This window comes from Ambystoma mexicanum, chromosome 4p (genome assembly GCF_040938575.1).
Source record: "Ambystoma mexicanum isolate Mex_15411 chromosome 4p, UKY_AmexF1_1, whole genome shotgun sequence".
NCBI lineage: Eukaryota > Metazoa > Chordata > Amphibia > Caudata > Ambystomatidae > Ambystoma > Ambystoma mexicanum.
In genome coordinates, this window is record NC_090927.1 from 1205243931 (window position 1) to 1205261819 (window position 17889).

Below are 17889 nucleotides of genomic sequence, written 5' to 3' on the forward strand. Positions count from 1 at the left end.
CACACTGTAGCTGCGATTCGTTTCCGCATGTCCTCCCTTCCTCTTGCGCTGCAACGACTATATTTTCTGTATCCGCAGAGACAGCTGTCATGACCCGGCGAAATTGCCCCTTCTGGACCTCATGGTCATTGTCACGAAGGGCTTGTACTCCTTCTTCCTCCCAACATGGCCGTACCAAGCTCCGTGCTACGCACTAGCTTTCACGTCGTGGCACGTACTATAAATTGGTCACGCCCCTGCGGGTCCGCGCGTCTCAACGGTATCTTCGGTAGTGAACCGACATGTGCTTACTCTCTACATTGATTTCCTTTGATCCTCTTACTTCCTTCCTTGCCTTTATCCTGTTCCTGGATTTCCCCCCTACTTACTCGTTCTTCGCTAATCCTGGATACCCTGGAACCACGAACTTCCCGGAACTCTGAAAGCGTCCTGCAACATGACGAGGCTCGGGCGAGCCTATTCAAGACCCGAACCATCCACAGGAAGAGTCCTGCGGCCGAACAAGGGAGATCCCGATCACAGGTGAGACGGGGGGAGATTTACGACAGTTTGAGACGCCAAACAATCAATACGGATTCTACCAGGGAGAATGCTATTCAGGACCTGATGCGCGGAATGCAAGAACTTTCCACAGAGATGCAGAATTTAAAAGCCGAGAATGCGGCGCTAAAACAGCTTGTCTTGTCACCTGACTCCGTGAACAAGGACAGCGTATTATTGGGAGGAGTGGTTGATAAATACGACGGTTCAACAAAGACCTTACGTGGATTCCTGGATTCTTGTTTGGTACATTTTACTTTCAAGCCCTTCTATTTCTCAACTCCTAGGGCTAAGGTGGGCTTCATAATATCGCATCTTTCCTGTAATGCCCTTACATGGGCCACTCCTTTACTCAATTCAGGGGATGCTCTCCTGGATGATTATGAAGGCTTCATCGCGGAACTCAAGACCATGTTCGAACGTCCAGAGCTGGTCCACGGTGCTCAAGAGAAGTTACTCGACTTCCAACAAGGATCCCAAGACATGTTGACCTATGTTACCAGATTCAAACAGCTGGCTAAAGAGGCGGACTGGCCCCAGGAAGCCAGTTTTACCTTGTTTCGCAGAGGTCTAAATGAAGAGATTAAGGACGAATTAGCCAGAGTGGGACGTCCTAGTTCATTCCAGGCCCTCCTAGACTTGTCTATGCAAATAGACTTCAGAATCCAAGAAAGAAAGGCCGAAAAGAAAAAGAATAAAGTCTCAATTCAAAGAAAATCCCCAGAGAATACTACAAGGACCGAATCTGCCAAGAATCCGAGCACTGATTCTGAACCCATGCAACTTGGAGCCTTTTGTGGACCAATTTCCCTGCAGGAAAGGTTAAGAAGGATACACACAGGCTTATGTATGTATTGTGTCTCAGATAAACATCTAGTTAAAGAGTGTCCTCTGGCTCCTCCCCGACGCTCGGGAAACGCCAGCTCCCGATCCTAAATGGAGCAAGGTTTCGGGAGAGCGATGTTTGCTCCACATCAATTCCATCCTTGAACTCTCCTGGACAAAACAAATTGGTGATATTACAGGCCTTTTTATCGCCATCCAAGGACAAGGTATACCCCATACTGGCCTTGGTGGATTGCGGAGCAATGGGAGTCTTCATTGATCAAGATTGGGTCAGAAGTCATAACATTCCATATGAAGCAAGAAGTTTTTCACAGCCAGTGGAAGCAATTGACGGAAGACCTCTTTCCTCAGGACCCATAAGTCTGCAAACAAGAGAGATCCATCTTTCCATAAATCATCATCAAGAAATGATTGTGTTTGACATTATGAAATCAGCCCATTACCCCTTGGTTCTGGGCATGCCCTGGTTACAAAGGCACAATCCATATATTAACTGGACGGCCGGATCCTTATTCCTGGGCTCGGAGTTCTGTATGAACCATTGTTTAAACCTGGATACCTCAGTCACAGCTCCTATAAGTCTACCAAGGTGTCCAGAGACACCACTCATGGTTTCCAATATTGTACAAGTTCCAGAGATCTATCAAGGGTATGCTGATGTATTCTCTACTGCCATTATTCAAGCCTTACCTCCACATAGACCTGAAGACTGTGCCATAGATACTGAACCCTCAGCAGTGATTCCCTTTGGCAGGATGTTTATCCTTTCAGAACCCGAAAAGAGAGCCCTCCGGGAATACCTAGACACTAATCTTGAGAACGGCACCATAAGACCTTCAAAATCACCAGCTGGTGCTTCATTGTTCTTCGTTCCAAAAAAGGATACTAAAGAGCTCAGACCTTGCCTGGACTATCAGGGCCTAAATCAATACACCCTGAAAGACAGAGACCCTCTACCCCTGATCTCGGATATCCTTGAAGCTGTGAGAGGTGCAGTGATATTCACGAAACTGGATCTCCGAGGTGCTTACCATTTGATCCGTATCCGGGAAGGAGAAGAATGGAAAACAGCCTTTAGAACACCCTTTGGTCACTTTGAATACCTAGTCATGCCCTTTGGTCTGACCAATGCTCCCACAGTCTTCCAGCGTTTTATGGATAGGGTGTTCTCTGACATGTTATTTCTCAATGTTATCGTCTACTTGGATGACATATTGATCTTCTCCAAGGACTCCTTGAAACATGAAGAACATGTAAAAGCAGTACTTCAACGTCTCCGTGAAAATCAACTCTTAGCCAAACCAGAAAAATGTTTGTTTCATGTTACATCAGTTCACTATCTGGGATTTGTCCTCAGTTCAGAAGGAATTAGTATGGACCCTTCAAAGGTGAAAGCCATACTGGCTTGGCCCGCCCCAACATCTGTTAAGCAAATACAATCCTTCCTGGGGCTTGCCAACTTCTACCGGAAATGTATTCCCACCTTTTCCGAGATTGTTCAACCCATTGTTAATCTCCTGAAGAAAGACGTTCCATTTAACTGGTCTATACCACAAGACAAGGCATTCTAACGCTTGAAAGAAGCATTCACCCAGGCCCCCATCCTGGCCCAACCTGACATAAATCGTCCTTTTCTAGTGGAAACTGATGCCTCCAATTACGCCATAGGAGCAGTTTTAAAACAAGAATCCGATGATAAGTTGGAACATCCCATTGCTCATCTCTCACAGACCCTGACCACCAGCGAGACTCACTACTCAGTTCTGGAGAAGGAGTTATTGGCTATTCGTCATGCCTTCACTGAATGGAGACATTTACTCTTGGGTGCTAAATATCCAGTTCAAGTCCGTACTGATCACTGAAATCTTCAGGGCCTACAATCCATGGAGTGCAGGAACAGTAGATAAGCTCGATGGGCCTAATTCTTTGCTCAATATCAATTTCAAATTTCACATGTTCCTGGATCGCAAAACTTGATTGCCGATGCCCTTTCTCAGCGTCCCGACTACGTTCCCTTGGAGGATAAGATCTATCCAAGAATGTTTCCACCCACAATCTTTGTAGCTCAAGCGATCAATCTCCTGGAAGAAATCAGAGCACAGACTCAATTATCTGAACTCTGGAAGGACATATCGAAGAAAAATCCCTGGCGTCTGACAATCAAGGAAGGATATTTATTCAAGAACAATGCAGTGGTCATTCCGACAAAAGAACTTCAACAGAAGGTAATGAATCTATGCCATGATACTCTTCACTCCGGCCATCGAGGAGTAACCAACACCTTCCGTCTTATACAAAGACAGTTCTGGTGGCCAGGGATGAAGTCCAGTGTAGTTCAATACATCAAGACATGTGCTATTTGTAGTCAGAACAAATACGATAATCAGAGGCCGGCGGGTCTGCTTCTACAACCTACGTTGCCAACCCGACCCTGGGAAGTTATTGCCACTGACTTTATTGTTGAATTACCACCTTCCCGAGGATATACAACCATCATGGTAACCATTGACTTGTTCACTCATCTAGCTCATTTTACACCATTGTATAAACTACCATCTTCCTCAGAACTTGCTGGAATTTTCCTGGAACATATTTTTCGTCTTCATGGCCTTCCTTCCAAGATTATTTCAGATCGGGGACCTCAGTATATTTCACAATTCTGGAAACATCTCTGTCGTGTTCTAGGAATCCAACGTGCCCTTTCTTCAGGCTATCATCCACAAACCAATGGGGCAACGGAACGAGTAAATCAAACCCTGGAACAATATCTTCGTTGTTTTGCCACCAAGGTTCAAGACGATTGGTCTCTCCTTATACCTTTAGCCGAATTCTCCTACAATAACTCAGATCATTCAGCTCTCAAGATCAGCCCTTTCTATTGCAGTCAAGGTTATCACCGTCTGTTTTACCATCAGTTCTTCCCGAATCTACTCCGGTACCTACCCTTGACTCTTGGATTCAGATGCTGATCGACTTACAAAGAGAGGCAAAGGATCAGTTAGAACAGGCCCAAACTCGAACCTAAAGATATGCGGACTCTAAGAGAAGACCATCACCTTCCTATTCAGTTGGCGATCAAGTCTGGTTAGCCTCGAAAATGTTACCTCGACATCTACGACCAAACAAATTAGCTCCTCGCTATTATGGTCCATTTTCTATAAAGGAGATCATCAATCCTGTCTCCTTCTGACTTAAGCTCCCAGATTCCTGGAAAAAGATACATCCAGTCTTCCATACTTCCCTGTTCCCCAGTTTCTAATTTAAAGACCCCTCGTTTGCTCAGAAGATTCCATCTTATTCACCCAGGCAAGCCTGGAGGAACCAGTCTTCGGAGGGGGCATGCTGTCATGACCCGGCGAAATTGCCCCTTCTGGACCTCATGGTCATTGTCACAAAGGGCTTGTACTCCTTCTTCCTCCCAACATGGCCGTACCAAGCTCCGTGCTACGCACTAGCTTTCACGTCGTGGCACGTACTATAAATTGGTCACGCCCCTGCGGGTCCGCGCGTCTCAACGCTATCTTCGGTAGTGAACCGACATGTGCTTACTCTCTACATTGATTTCCCTTGATCCTGTTACTTCCTTCCTTGCCTTTATCCTGTTCCTGGATTTCCCCTCCTACTTACTCGTTCTTCGCTAATCCTGGATACCCTGGAACCACGAACTTCCCGGAACTCTGAACGCGTCCAGCAACCTGACGAGGCTCGGGCGAGCCTATTCAAGACCCGAACCATCCACAGGAAGAGTCCTGCGGCCGAACAAGGGAGATCCCGATCACAGGTGAGACGGGGGAGATTTACGACAACAGCACGGAATGAGGCTCCATCGTCTCCCTGAAACATAGTACTTTCATTACTATGTATCAAAATATTGTTAGCATAAAACACACGTGAGGACGAACACACGGGTACATCTCAATAGCCAAACACGATTTAAACATTGCGTGCAACAATCAAACGACAAGTATTCGACCAGTGATGATCTATTTCGATGGAGCTGTCAGTATCCACACCTCTGGCTCTGCATGGACTGCCATGAATGGTTGTATTGAAGAGGAGGCATCAGCATCTCCCTGAAACACAGTACTTGCATTAGTATGGTTTTCAATATTGGAAACATAACGCACACTTGGGGTCGACGGCACAGGTACATATAAAGAGATAACCACAAATGATGCATTGTCTAAAACAATCAAGGAAAATATAAGTATGCAGATTTCATCGACTTATTTCTCCGATTCCTTTACATCTGCATCATCAAAATGGGATGTTGTGATTGTAGTGGAAGCTCCGTCGTCTCCCTGAAACACAGTACTTGCATTATTATGGTTTTCAATATAGGAAACATAACACACACTTGGGGTCGAACGCACAGGTACATATAAAGAGATAACCACAAATTATGCATTGTCTAAAAGAATCAAGGAAAATGTAAATATCTAAATTGGATGTTGTGATTGTAGTGGAAGCTTCGTCGTCTCCCTGAAACACAGCACTTGCGTTAATAGGGAAGAAAGTATAGCAAATGGAATCACGTTATATGATCACGCATGATGGAGCTGACAGTATCCATACCTCGTGCTGCTGAAGAATATCTATGGATGTTGCAAATGTAGTGCGCACTTCCGAAAGCTGTTGCGCCGATTCGTATACGAATGGTCCCGCTTCGACTTCCCCTTGAATTACTTAAATGTCAGGCTCTGCTTCAAGTGCAGGGGTTGACGCTCCATCAACTGCCTGAAACATAGTACTTGCATTAGTGAGGATTACAATAGTGAAAACATAAAACACACCTGGGGTCGACAGCACAGGTACATATCAATGGCTAACCACGAATGAAACATTGTGTAGAACAATCAAACGATAAGAATTCCAGCTCTGATGATGACGCTCGATGGAGCTGTCAGTATCCATACCTCCTGCTGGTGAAGAACATCTAGAAATGTTGTAGATGTGGCAGACGCTTCAGCATCTCCCTGAAAAACAGTACTTGCATTAGTATGGATAACACTAATTATAACTGAAAACAAACACCAGTGGACGAAAACTAAGGTGTATATCAATTGGAAAGCACTAACCAAACATTCGGTAAAATAATTACACGATAGAATAAAACTATTACTTGACATGCATAAAACAAGTATGTAGCGGATTAGCCTAGTAAGATTACCTGATACGCGCTAGAAGTGGTTGATAACTGCGACCACGTCAAGGATGTAGAATGTTCTTGCTTCAGATTCAAGGGATAGTCAAGAAGTTGTAAAGGTAAATTAATGATTGATAATGAAATGCCAATATTAAAAATAGCCATGTAAGGCGACAGAATACTTGAAAAATGCTCAATACAGCACAGTTCCCTGTCACCATATATATATACATTGCGTTTGTGGGTTATGAAATCGAAAAAGAATATATTGATAAATGTCATTATTCAAAAAACTATACACTCATATCAATATCGAAATTATTACAAGGGATAGACCACCTACAATATCAATTAATCCATTCGGCTACCTACACACTACCGCAAGGCATAAAGCTAAATCCGGACACTTGACTCACCGGTGGCGGAATGTGGACGAATACAGTGGGAATAGCGTTTTCGAGCAATTTCCGTGTCATTCGCCGTTTATTCTTCTTTGTTACCCAAGATGTTGTGTACATGTCCAAGGAAAAGTTCCGGCTGCAGATGCGATATCGATCACCCCTCTTGTCCTGTAAGACTTGTTGGACTCTACTTTCCAGCTCATCCAGTGGATATCCACAATGTCTGACCCATTCTCTTATTCGATCAACAGTTTTCGGGAATACATGCATTGTAGTGCCTTCAGATTTCGCATGGGTTTTCGAAGGGCAACCGCTAATCGAACAGGCAGGCATTGTTGATAAATCTGAAAAGTAAATATAGACATTATTATACAATCTTCAAGAATAAAGATTTGATACAAAAGTAAATGAATCATACAATGATCAATGCAAGGTTTGTTTTGGTCGCAGGAACTATACCAGTTCATTATGTGCAGCTTAGTATTTGCATAAGTTGCAGAAATGTATAAATGATGTGACTAAAATCTGAACATGTGACTCGTCCCTTGGATGTTCTGTCTTGCACGAGAAGGAAACATGCTTACATTATAGACTGGACCCCCGAAGGATGCAATTCGATGACAATAGACACAGATGAAAATAAATAGATCTATTGATAGCATAGCAATGGAAACTCAAGTCAATAGCAATGAGACCAATGAACATAGCACTATTGTGTACTCTACTCGCAAATAGATAGAAATTTAAAAATCTGCGAAATATGACTAGGATACATGGCCTTACCTTGACTAACAAACAGTTGGATTCAGCAAGCAGAGCAGTATGTTGCAGGAGAATAGGTGGGTGGCCGCAGGTAGCACCCTGATGGGTCTGCTCTAAGCGGTCACAGAAGTTCACAGATAGCACGACAATGAGCAGATTAGCGTAGATCTCAGTGGTTGCCAGGTAGCACGTTCAGGAGTTGACTTGCAAAGCACAAAGATGTTCTCATGAGACATATCAAGTGGTTTATAAAGTATTAGAAACAGAGGTGCGTTTGTGAATGAATGACGTATGTATGTTGTGGTTTTAGGGGGGCAGCCTGTTTGAAGGGGGGGCCTGGCTGGAGACACAGGGTCTGAGGAGGCCATGTGACCGATGGCCCCTTGGTGTGGGATACCTTTTGAAGTGTACATGTAGTTTGGCACCTGGGCCTTTCGCGCCCATGACAGCGCGCATCCCCGGGTGCGAACCGCCTTTGATAGAGGGGGTGGGATGGATGGGCCTGGGGCATGCAGATAAGGCACAGGAAGACTGCTGAATGCAGACACACTTATGTGGATTGCAGGGGGGCGGCCTGCTTCAAGGGGAGGCCTGGCTGGAGACACGGGGTCTGAGGAGGCCATGTGAGAAATGGCCCCTTGGCATGGGATACCTTTTGAAGTGTACATGCAGTTTGGCACCTTGGCCTTTCGCGCCCCTGACAGCGCGCATCCCCGGGGGCGAACCGCCTTTGATAGAGGGGGTGGGATGGATGGGCCTGGCGCGTGCAGATAAGGCACAGGAAGACTGCTGAATGGAGACACACTTATGTGGATTGCAGGGGGGCGGCCTGCTTCAAGGGGAGGCCTGGCTGGAGACACGGGGTCTGAGGAGGCCATGTGACCGATGGCCCCTTGGCATGGGATACCTTTTGAAGTGTACATGCAGTTTGGCACCTTGGCCTTTCGCGCCCCTGACAGCGCGCATCCCCGGGTGCGAACCGCCTTTGATAGAGGGGGTGGGATGGATGGGCCTGGGGCATGCAGATAAGGCACAGGAAGACTGCTGAATGCAGACACACTTATGTGGATTGCAGGGGGGCGGCCTGCTTCAAGGGGAGGCCTGGCTGGAGACACGGGGTCTGAGGAGGCCATGTGAGAAATGGCCCCTTGGCATGGGATACCTTTTGAAGTGTACATGCAGTTTGGCACCTTGGCCTTTCGCGCCCCTGACAGCGCGCATCCCCGGGGGCGAACCGCCTTTGATAGAGGGGGTGGGATGGATGGGCCTGGCGCGTGCAGATAAGGCACAGGAAGACTGCTGAATGGAGACACACTTATGTGGATTGCAGGGGGGCGGCCTGCTTCAAGGGGAGGCCTGGCTGGAGACACGGGGTCTGAGGAGGCCATGTGACCGATGGCCCCTTGGCATGGGATACCTTTTGAAGTGTACATGCAGTTTGGCACCTTGGCCTTTCGCGCCCCTGACAGCGCGCATCCCCGGGTGCGAACCGCCTTTGATAGAGGGGGTGGGATGGATGGGCCTGGGGCGTGCATATAAGGCACAGGAAGACTGCTGAATGGAGACACACTTATGTGGATTGCAGGGGGGCGGCCTGCTTCAAGGGGAGGCCTGGCTGGAGACACGGGGTCTGAGGAGGCCATGTGACCGATGGCCCCTTGGCGTGGGATACCTTTTGAAGTGTACATGCAGTTTGGCACCTTGGCCTTTCGCGCCCCTGACAGCTCCCATGCCAGCGCTCATCCACTGGCGCGAACCGCCTTTGATAGTATATCGTTGCTTATCAATAACAAATGCCACATACCGGAGATTCTTGTGAGCACAGACCTACACTTCAACTGGTGTATTATAGTGGTCAAGACCCTAAGGCCTGTATAATCCAATGGTAATTGTTAGTATAGATATATTTGTGACTTTTATAGAGACATAACCTACTGAAAGACTTTGAACAAGTGTTATTTAGTGCATGCATTATCGAGAATATGTTATGTTAGCTTAGATAGATAGTGACCACCCTGCTTCACAGCGACCAGACCTTCACCCATTCGGAGCACAGATGTCTGACGTCCATCCTTGAATGGAGACACACTTGATTCATTTAAAAAATCGAAACAACCGTTGTTAAAATATATGTGGTGTTTTATTTTGTATCTTATTTTCATGACACAAAAATACAAGACTTTAAAGATTATACAGGTCAGGTTGCAGCACAGCGAGAGAAAATCCCCTGTACTGACCGCTGTCACTCGGGAACGTTTCTCTAATGGCACGAACGGCACAGGCGGGTATAACTCTTCGAACGCGGTGTCCAAGCCTCCCGTGGAGCCACCATGTAAAGGAACGATAGGCCACCAGCCTGTACCACCTGTGAAAAGGAATGAAACAAACTGTTTTTAAATGACCAATATAAGTTTAATAAACGTTTGTTGTCAATGACAATTCTTGCAACTAATGGCATTCTGCACGGACAAATGCTATCTAGACAATGCACACTATTGAACGACTTACATGCGTTACAATGATATGTAGATGTAATTTTGGATATAGTAGAAGAACATGAAATAGGAGTGGCATGACAAGCAGAGTATTCTTACTTGTTACTCGGATTACGAGGACGAACAGTTGCGCGAAGTTCGTGCATAAGCACCATCATTATCCTCAACACGGCCCGTGTGAGGCAGGCTGCCCTGAAGTCTGGCAGTTCGGTGATGCATTGCGGTCGTGGCTCGCCTTCCGAAATGTAGGCCAGGCATCCCGAGTTTTCTCGGCAGCAGCAGTTCTCCTCCTCGGTTGGCATTAGCTTGCACCGATTGCATGTGCACCAGGTGGAGACGCCATCCATGCGACTAGGCCCAGGCTCTTCATCTGTTGATTCGTCCTGCCAACTGCCGTCCGAATCCCCATCGTTTTCGCGTGCTTCCCTTTCCAGTAGTTCCTCCTCGGTATACTCGGGGTCGTACATGTAGGGCATTATTGTAGCCATTGTGTGGTAAACAAAGTAAAATAATTTACCGAGATGGTATAGGTGTTCACACGGGCTACAAGCGGCGAAGGTAGCTGACCAGAGCACAGAAACGAGTCACAAAATACTCTAAGTAACACAGAGAGAGGAATGGAATCGAAAATCTGCTGCTGTGTGTTGTGAAACGGTCTGTTTATACTTATTGAGGAAAGAGGCGTCCTGCCATTTCCATGGCGACACGTCATTAGCTGAAGCGCAGCGAATGTTGACACAAGACGTGCTTTGGCGTTGGGAAATGGGCGGTACGAGTCTGCCGATGACAGGCTCAGGGGCGGGGGATATGATTTAGTGCCGCAAAAGCAGGTCAGCCAGGGCGATGGAGGAAATGATAGGATTATCACAAAATGGAAGCTCCCTGGTGCCTGTTTTCGCGTGCGTGTAATGGACGAAAACTCGGGTAAGGGCCATAGGAAAGTTTTCTAAAATCGAGCCACTTAGGCTTAAAAAACATGGCCAACCCGTAGGGACAATAAAAATTTTTACTAGACCATGCCTTTAACGTACCAGTAATTCCATTCACCGGCACGCTTCTGGATTGGCAGACTAGAAGTTTGCTGGTGGGGTGGCCTGATTTGGGTCCAACCAAGAGCTGGAGGTAATTGAAACACCCGTTGGGCAAAAAACAGCTGGTATTACCGGCACCATTATTACCAGTGCTGGTAATACCGGCAATCCTCCAATGGAATGGGGATTAACCTACCACTGCCAACAACTGTAATCTTCCGGTAATTCTGGTAGATCAGGCGGCGGGTAACAGTATTCCCATTTGCCGGTATCCTGGCGGCATTACCACCAGGATACCCACAAACTAATAATGAGGGTGTTACTATAATACTGTTGCAACTCAGAGGAGGTCTCTGTAGAAGTTAAGACACAACAAAGTAATAAAGCGCCTTGTCCTGATTAGAATCCAGTAGACATTTTTAAAGAAAAAACAACAATTTGGAACCCATTCTTTTCAAAGCAATTACAGCCATATCACTATGACCAAAGTCTTGGACTAAGACTGAAATAGCCTCTAATTATAAAAACAACTGGCGTGAAGTGCTATCGAATTATCATCCGATTTCGCTTTTTGGGCACAGCTGGCAAGATTTATGCAAGGGTATTGTTAGGCCACCTGAAAACCTGGATAGAGGAGAATAACAACATGTGCCACTTGCAGGCTGGATTCCATCCTGGATTAAGTACAAATGTTCAAAGTTTCAGGCTTTTCCCTCTGAATACAGAAGTATTTTCTATCAAAGAAATTAAATGTACATGTCGCATTTATTGATTTGAAAACTGCTTTTGATGCAATTACCCGTGTGAAGCTTTGGGACATTTTGAGTGATCTCAATATACCGATAGTTTTGTTTAATGCTCTAACTATACTTTATGCTAATAACAAAGCAACAGTTAGATTGACTTCCTGACAAGGACCCTAATTAGGATGAGAAACAAAGCCATTCAAGTGAATATGAAGGTGAACAACTTGGAGTCCATAAGGGACGTGTTGAGGTTCCTGAGACGATGAGCAGAACCAAGGTCCAGGACAGACCTGTTGAGACTCCTGAACAGAACCAAGTTCCAGAAGGGACTTGCCAAGACTCCTGAGCAGATGCACGGTCCGTGTGGGGCATGTTGAGAATCCTGAATGGAACCAAAGTCCGGGAGAGACCCAGTGATGACCTGAAGTGAACAAAGGAGCAGAAGGAGAATTTAGAAAAACATGAACTGAACCAAGGTCAAGAAGGGACTTAACAGAAGACAAAGAGATCTAGTAAGAATCCTAAATTAAAGCAAGGTTAATGGGAGACTGAATAAGAATACCTGTCAAACGCCCAGGGGGTTTGAGGTGCCTCAGATAAAATAGAGATCTCAATGGCATAAGAGGTTCACCAGCGGTACAGATACAATCGAGGAAAAGTGGGGAAAAGAGAAAACTGTGAGGTCAGGACCATTTTTGAAGAGCAAAGTGAAAGAAGAAAGCCAATGCCAGACTGCTTCAAGATCCGAGCCAGAAGACCACTGTTTTGGTTGCATTAGAGAAGGGCTGGACGTATAAAGCATCAGTTTGTGAACGTTTGCGCTGTGCCAATCCTTGAGATGTTTCTGTTGGTTAGGTCTAGGGTAGCCTGTCGTCAAAGGACTTATTAAGAATATGTATTGGGAACTTTAAGTTGGCCATTTATTTCTGAAAGCATTTTTTGTAGAGCAGTGTCTCTCAGCAGGACACTGAGACTTATAATTATAGGGCACAAACTCTATAATTTGAAAATAGAAGCACCTAAAATGCCAGATATCTGAAGGAAACCACACTTGGTTGAGCTAAACTACACACTATTTGCCATTGAGTAATCCTTATTAACTATAAGAAAGCTTTTGTCATAGAACCTGTATACATTTATCAAACCCCTACCTAAGAAATATAATTAATAAAGGTCATTCAGATTTGAAAAGGCCATACCTGTGCCTTGTATACCAAAGCTGGGCCTACCACAGTATCTTCTAATAGAAGGCTAGTTTGTCCATGCAGGATTGGGCACTTTCACTGTTGTTTTGAATTATTATATTGTTACTGTGAAAAAGGACATATGCCCTCATTACAACACTGGCGCTAAACCATGGCGCTATTAGCACCATGGTTGGTGCCGGTGTTGTAACAGGTCCGCCATGGGTCAATGGGGAATTACCACCCCATTCCAAGGTTGGCGGGGCGATAATTCCCCATTGAACCATGGCCCTTCCCCATTCCCATTTTCGCCCCATAGGGCTCTACGGGAAGGGGGAAGGCGCTAAGTACGGTACCGCAAATTGCGGTACCGTACCTAGCACCAAGGTCCCTTTGCGGGTCCCTAATTTAACGGCTGGTGTAGACCAGCTGTTAAGGTCGGGTCCCGCAAAGCGACCTCGTAATCAGGCGCTAATGGGTTAACGGCGCCGCAGCCTTTTACGGTGCTGTTAACCCATTAGCGCCAGGGTCGTAATGAGGCCCATAGTCTGAATTAGTGGAAGGTGTCTAAATATATTTAGGTATTGGGGAACATTGCTTTTGATTATCAGATAAGGTAGACTACACAACCTGGGATATAGAGGACCACTGGGGTTGCCTTGTATAGTGGTGAGAGAGAGATTAGGAACAATAATGCATGGTAGAAGGGGTTTGTCTATTAAACCAGATTACGCCTCTTAGCATTACAAACATTAGTATGTCTGTACTACCCCACAGAAAAATATTATAACTATAATGTTTTAATTGAACAATTTTTTGGTTGACTAGTGAAATAACTGAATATTTTTAAAACTTTTTTCATCATCTGTTTCTCTGTTCTTCAAAACGGATCATAACATAATGAAAATTAAATATTTGGTATATGTATGTACAGTTTCATGCTTATAAAACAGTTCTTAGTCATTGTTTATTGCTTTATGACAATGTTGATGACTATAACGTATATATTATTTCTTTTTCAGATAATAATCGAAGTGACAGAAATGCTGCACGGTGCCAGCCTGTTGATAGATGACGTTGAAGATAACTCAAAGATAAGACACGGTTTTCCAGCAGCGCACATCATATATGGCACTCCAGCTGTAATAAATTCAGTAAATTATGTATATTTCCTGATTCTTGGAAAGGTTCAAATGCTATGTCACCCAGATGCTGTCAAGATATTTACAGAGAAGCTATTAGATCTCCACCTAGGACAAGGCTTGGACATCTACTGGAGAGACACCTACACCTGTCCAACAGAAGCTCAATATAAGGAAATGGTTATGAAGAAGACAGGAGGACTTTTGGAATTAATTGTAGGCCTCATGCAATTATTCTCAGGTTGTAAGCATGATTTAAAGCCACTTCTTAATAAACTTTCTCTGTTTTTCCAAATAATAAATGATTATGCAAATTTAAATTCTAAAAAATGTAGTGACAACAACATCTTTTGTGAAGATTTAACAGAGGGAAAATTTTCGTTTCTTGCTATACATGCAATACGATCAAGACCAGAAAGCACAGAGGTGCAAAACATCTTGCGCCAGCGGTCAGAAAATATAGCTGTAAAAAAATATTGCGTGCAATATCTAGAAAACGTGGGTTCCTTTGAATACACCAGACAAACCTTGCAAGAGCTTGAATCTGAACTATACAGAGAAATTGAAAAACTTGAGGGAAACCCTGAACTTGTACGATTAGTCCAAAAGCTAAGTAAAACATACAAAGATAGCAACACTAGTCTACAAACAATTGCCAGCATTTGATGTAAATATTTCAACTGATGGAATAGGCCTTAATATGATGTTCAACATCAAACTATTCCAATTTTGCAGCTGTGTGAAACATGAAACTGAATTGGGTTATTTTGATTTTATGCATCTACATCGCCTCACCGGTAAAAAATAAACAATCAGTTCTGTTTGGTACAGAACAAGTTTGGTAAGCATACACACTAGTATTTTCTATGACTATTCCTTTATGTAGTTAAAATACAGTTGAACCTATTGGGAGCTATTTGTAAAAATAATGTTCTTTCTAACAGCCCAGCCCATCTTAAACAAACCCTCCTGATGAGCTACTTGTGATAAGTGGTGAAGCAAGTGTAGCGGTTTATGAATGGAGCTTACACACTTTGCTGATGATTACAAGAAGACAATAAGACTTATAAAATCTATGCAACACAAATGTTTTGATGATTAGATGAAGAAGGAAATGACACCTGATTCTAAGCTTTATTTGATGCAACAACAATGAGGAATGCACATACAATATCCAAAATGATCAAAGTTAACCAACATTTATTTGGAATACAATATTATGTCCAAATAGGTGCTTCTGTCAATCCAACATCTTTGACATTGTGAACTATTTTACATGTATGTTTATATTCTCATGTTGGTGAGTTTCCATCGTAATGTTACAGCATTGTTTTATTCTCTACAAATGTATACAGAGAAAAAATTAAACTGCATTTATGCACTTAGCATTGTCCACTTATTTTGTCTATTAAACTCTGCAGAATCTAAACCTTGCATTCTTACATAATGTTCCTCCTGTGTCTACTGAATGAATTAGTATAAAATCTGGTTGGGTTGACTGAAGACATTCATGTGTTCCACGGGAATACATAGAGACATTTTCTGTATGGGTACCTTAAAAACGACTTCTGAAACTAGATTTAAAAAATGTGCATATCTAAGGAAAATATTAATGTTAATAGACTAACTAAAGAAAGTTTTATTGGTAGACTCTTACCTTAATAGTTGGGATTTGTTGCACCCTGGCTGGTATTTAGCCCGTCATTGGCATTCAACATGTTGCTGTCATGAACTTCAGATCACGCCCCTTTTGGACCTCCTGGTCCTTGTCTCAGCGGGGCTTACATTCCGTACTACTTCCAACATGGCCGTCCAGAGCTGAAGCCCTTGCTCGCTCCATGCGCTGAACGCGGCGTGATCTATTTATAGACCACGCCTTCCGCGGCTCTGCGCGTCTCAATGCTATTGCAGAGTAGCCCCAGACGTGTGTTCATAGCTTGAGGTATTGTTTCCTTTGTCCCAGTGCTATTACCCGCTCCTGACCCTTTCCCCCTTCCTGGTTCCGAGCATTTCTAGCCTTTCCCAGACTCCCGGATTCGTGGACTCTGCGCTCCCGGAACTAAATGCAACCTGGAACCAGACGAGACTCGAGCAGCGCTGTTCAAGACCAGGAGCGTTCGCAAGAAGGCAGTGATCGAAGACACCGGCAAACTCCGGACCCATGTGAGAAGGGGGGAGCTCCTTGACAGTTTGAGACGCCACCCGATCGAACGTATAAACAAGATGGAAGCCGCCGTGCAGGACTTAATGCGACGCATGCAAGAATTATCAACCGAGGTTCAAAATCTTAAGGCGGAAAACGCTGCGCTCAAACAATTGGTCTTATCCCGGGATTCTGCTACAAAGGAGGGTGCCCTTTTGGGCGGTATTGTTGACAAGTATGATGGTTTGGCAAAAACACTTCGCGGATTCCTGGATTCATGCCTGGTCCACTTTACCTTTAAGCCCTATTATTTCTCAACTCCTAGGGCTAAGGTGGGTTTCATCATATCCCACCTTTCCGGCAACGCCTTAACTTGGGCAACACCCCTTGTTAACTCCGGCGATGCCCTCCTAGACGACTATGATGGGTTCATACAGGCCCTTAAAGGCATGTTTGACCGTCCAGAGCAGGTCTATACTGCCCAAGAACGCTTGCTGGACTTTCAACAAGGCTCCCAAGATATGCTCACTTATGTGACCAGATTTAAACAATTGGCTAAGGAAGCAGACTGGTCCTCTGAGGCTAGTTTTACCCTGTTCAGGAGAGGCCTGAACGATGAGATCAAGGATGAACTGGCCAGGGTGGCCAGACCAAATTCATTCCAAGCACTAATGGACCTGGCCTTGCAAATAGACTTTCGCATACAGGAAAGGAAGGCTGAAAGGAAGAAATCCAAGGGAAACCCACCCAAGACGTCTTTTGAGAGCACAGCCAGACGGACGCAAACCCAAGTTGAGCCCCAGAAACTGAACCCATGAAAATTGGAGCCTTTCGTGGACCCATGTCACCTCAAGAAAGATTGAGAAGGATCCATACGGGTTTGTGTATGTATTGTGCTTCAGACAAACATTTGGTCAGGGAATGTCCTCTGGCACCTCCTTGGCGTTCGGGAAACGCCGGCTCCCGATCTTAAATGGAGCAGAGATTCGTGAGCGAGATGTTTGCTCCACATCAATTCCATCCTTGAACTCTCCTGGACAAAACAGTTTGGTGATACTACAGGCCTTCCTGTCGCCCTCCAAAGACAAGACCTATCCCATTCTGGCCTTGGTGGACTGCAGAGCTATGGGAATTTTCATTGATCAAGACTGGGTTGTTAGTCATCCTATTCCGTACGGGACACGAAACACCATGCAGCCGGTGGAAGCAATTAACGGAAGACCCCTCTCTTCAGGGCCCATAAGCCTGCAGACTAAAGAGATCCAGCTTCCCATAAACCATCATCAAGAGCGGATTACATTCGACATCATTAAGTCAGCCCATTACGCGAGGGAGCACTATTTCTAGGCGGGAGTTTGTGCTTGAGGATTTCAAAAAGGGATCCCAATAGGTTTTGCTTGTCAGCACCCTCATTGACCAATGCCTCTCAGAGATTTCTTTGACGATAAGATCA

The 17889-nt window shown here is 44.8% G+C and overlaps 1 protein-coding gene across 2 annotated transcripts in view; it reads left to right on the top strand.

Annotated features, from left to right (window-relative positions):
• Positions 1 to 15678, top strand: part of LOC138453733 (geranylgeranyl pyrophosphate synthase-like) — a 126060-nt gene extending 110382 nt beyond the window's left edge. For both annotated transcript variants that reach the window (XM_069606854.1, XM_069606855.1), the window contains exon 3: positions 14174 to 15678. In XM_069606854.1, the coding sequence (XP_069462955.1) occupies positions 14174 to 14959 (786 nt within the window). In that variant the 3' untranslated portion in view covers positions 14960 to 15678. The remainder of the gene's footprint in view (positions 1 to 14173) is intronic.
• Positions 15679 to 17889: the final 2211 nt, after the last annotated feature.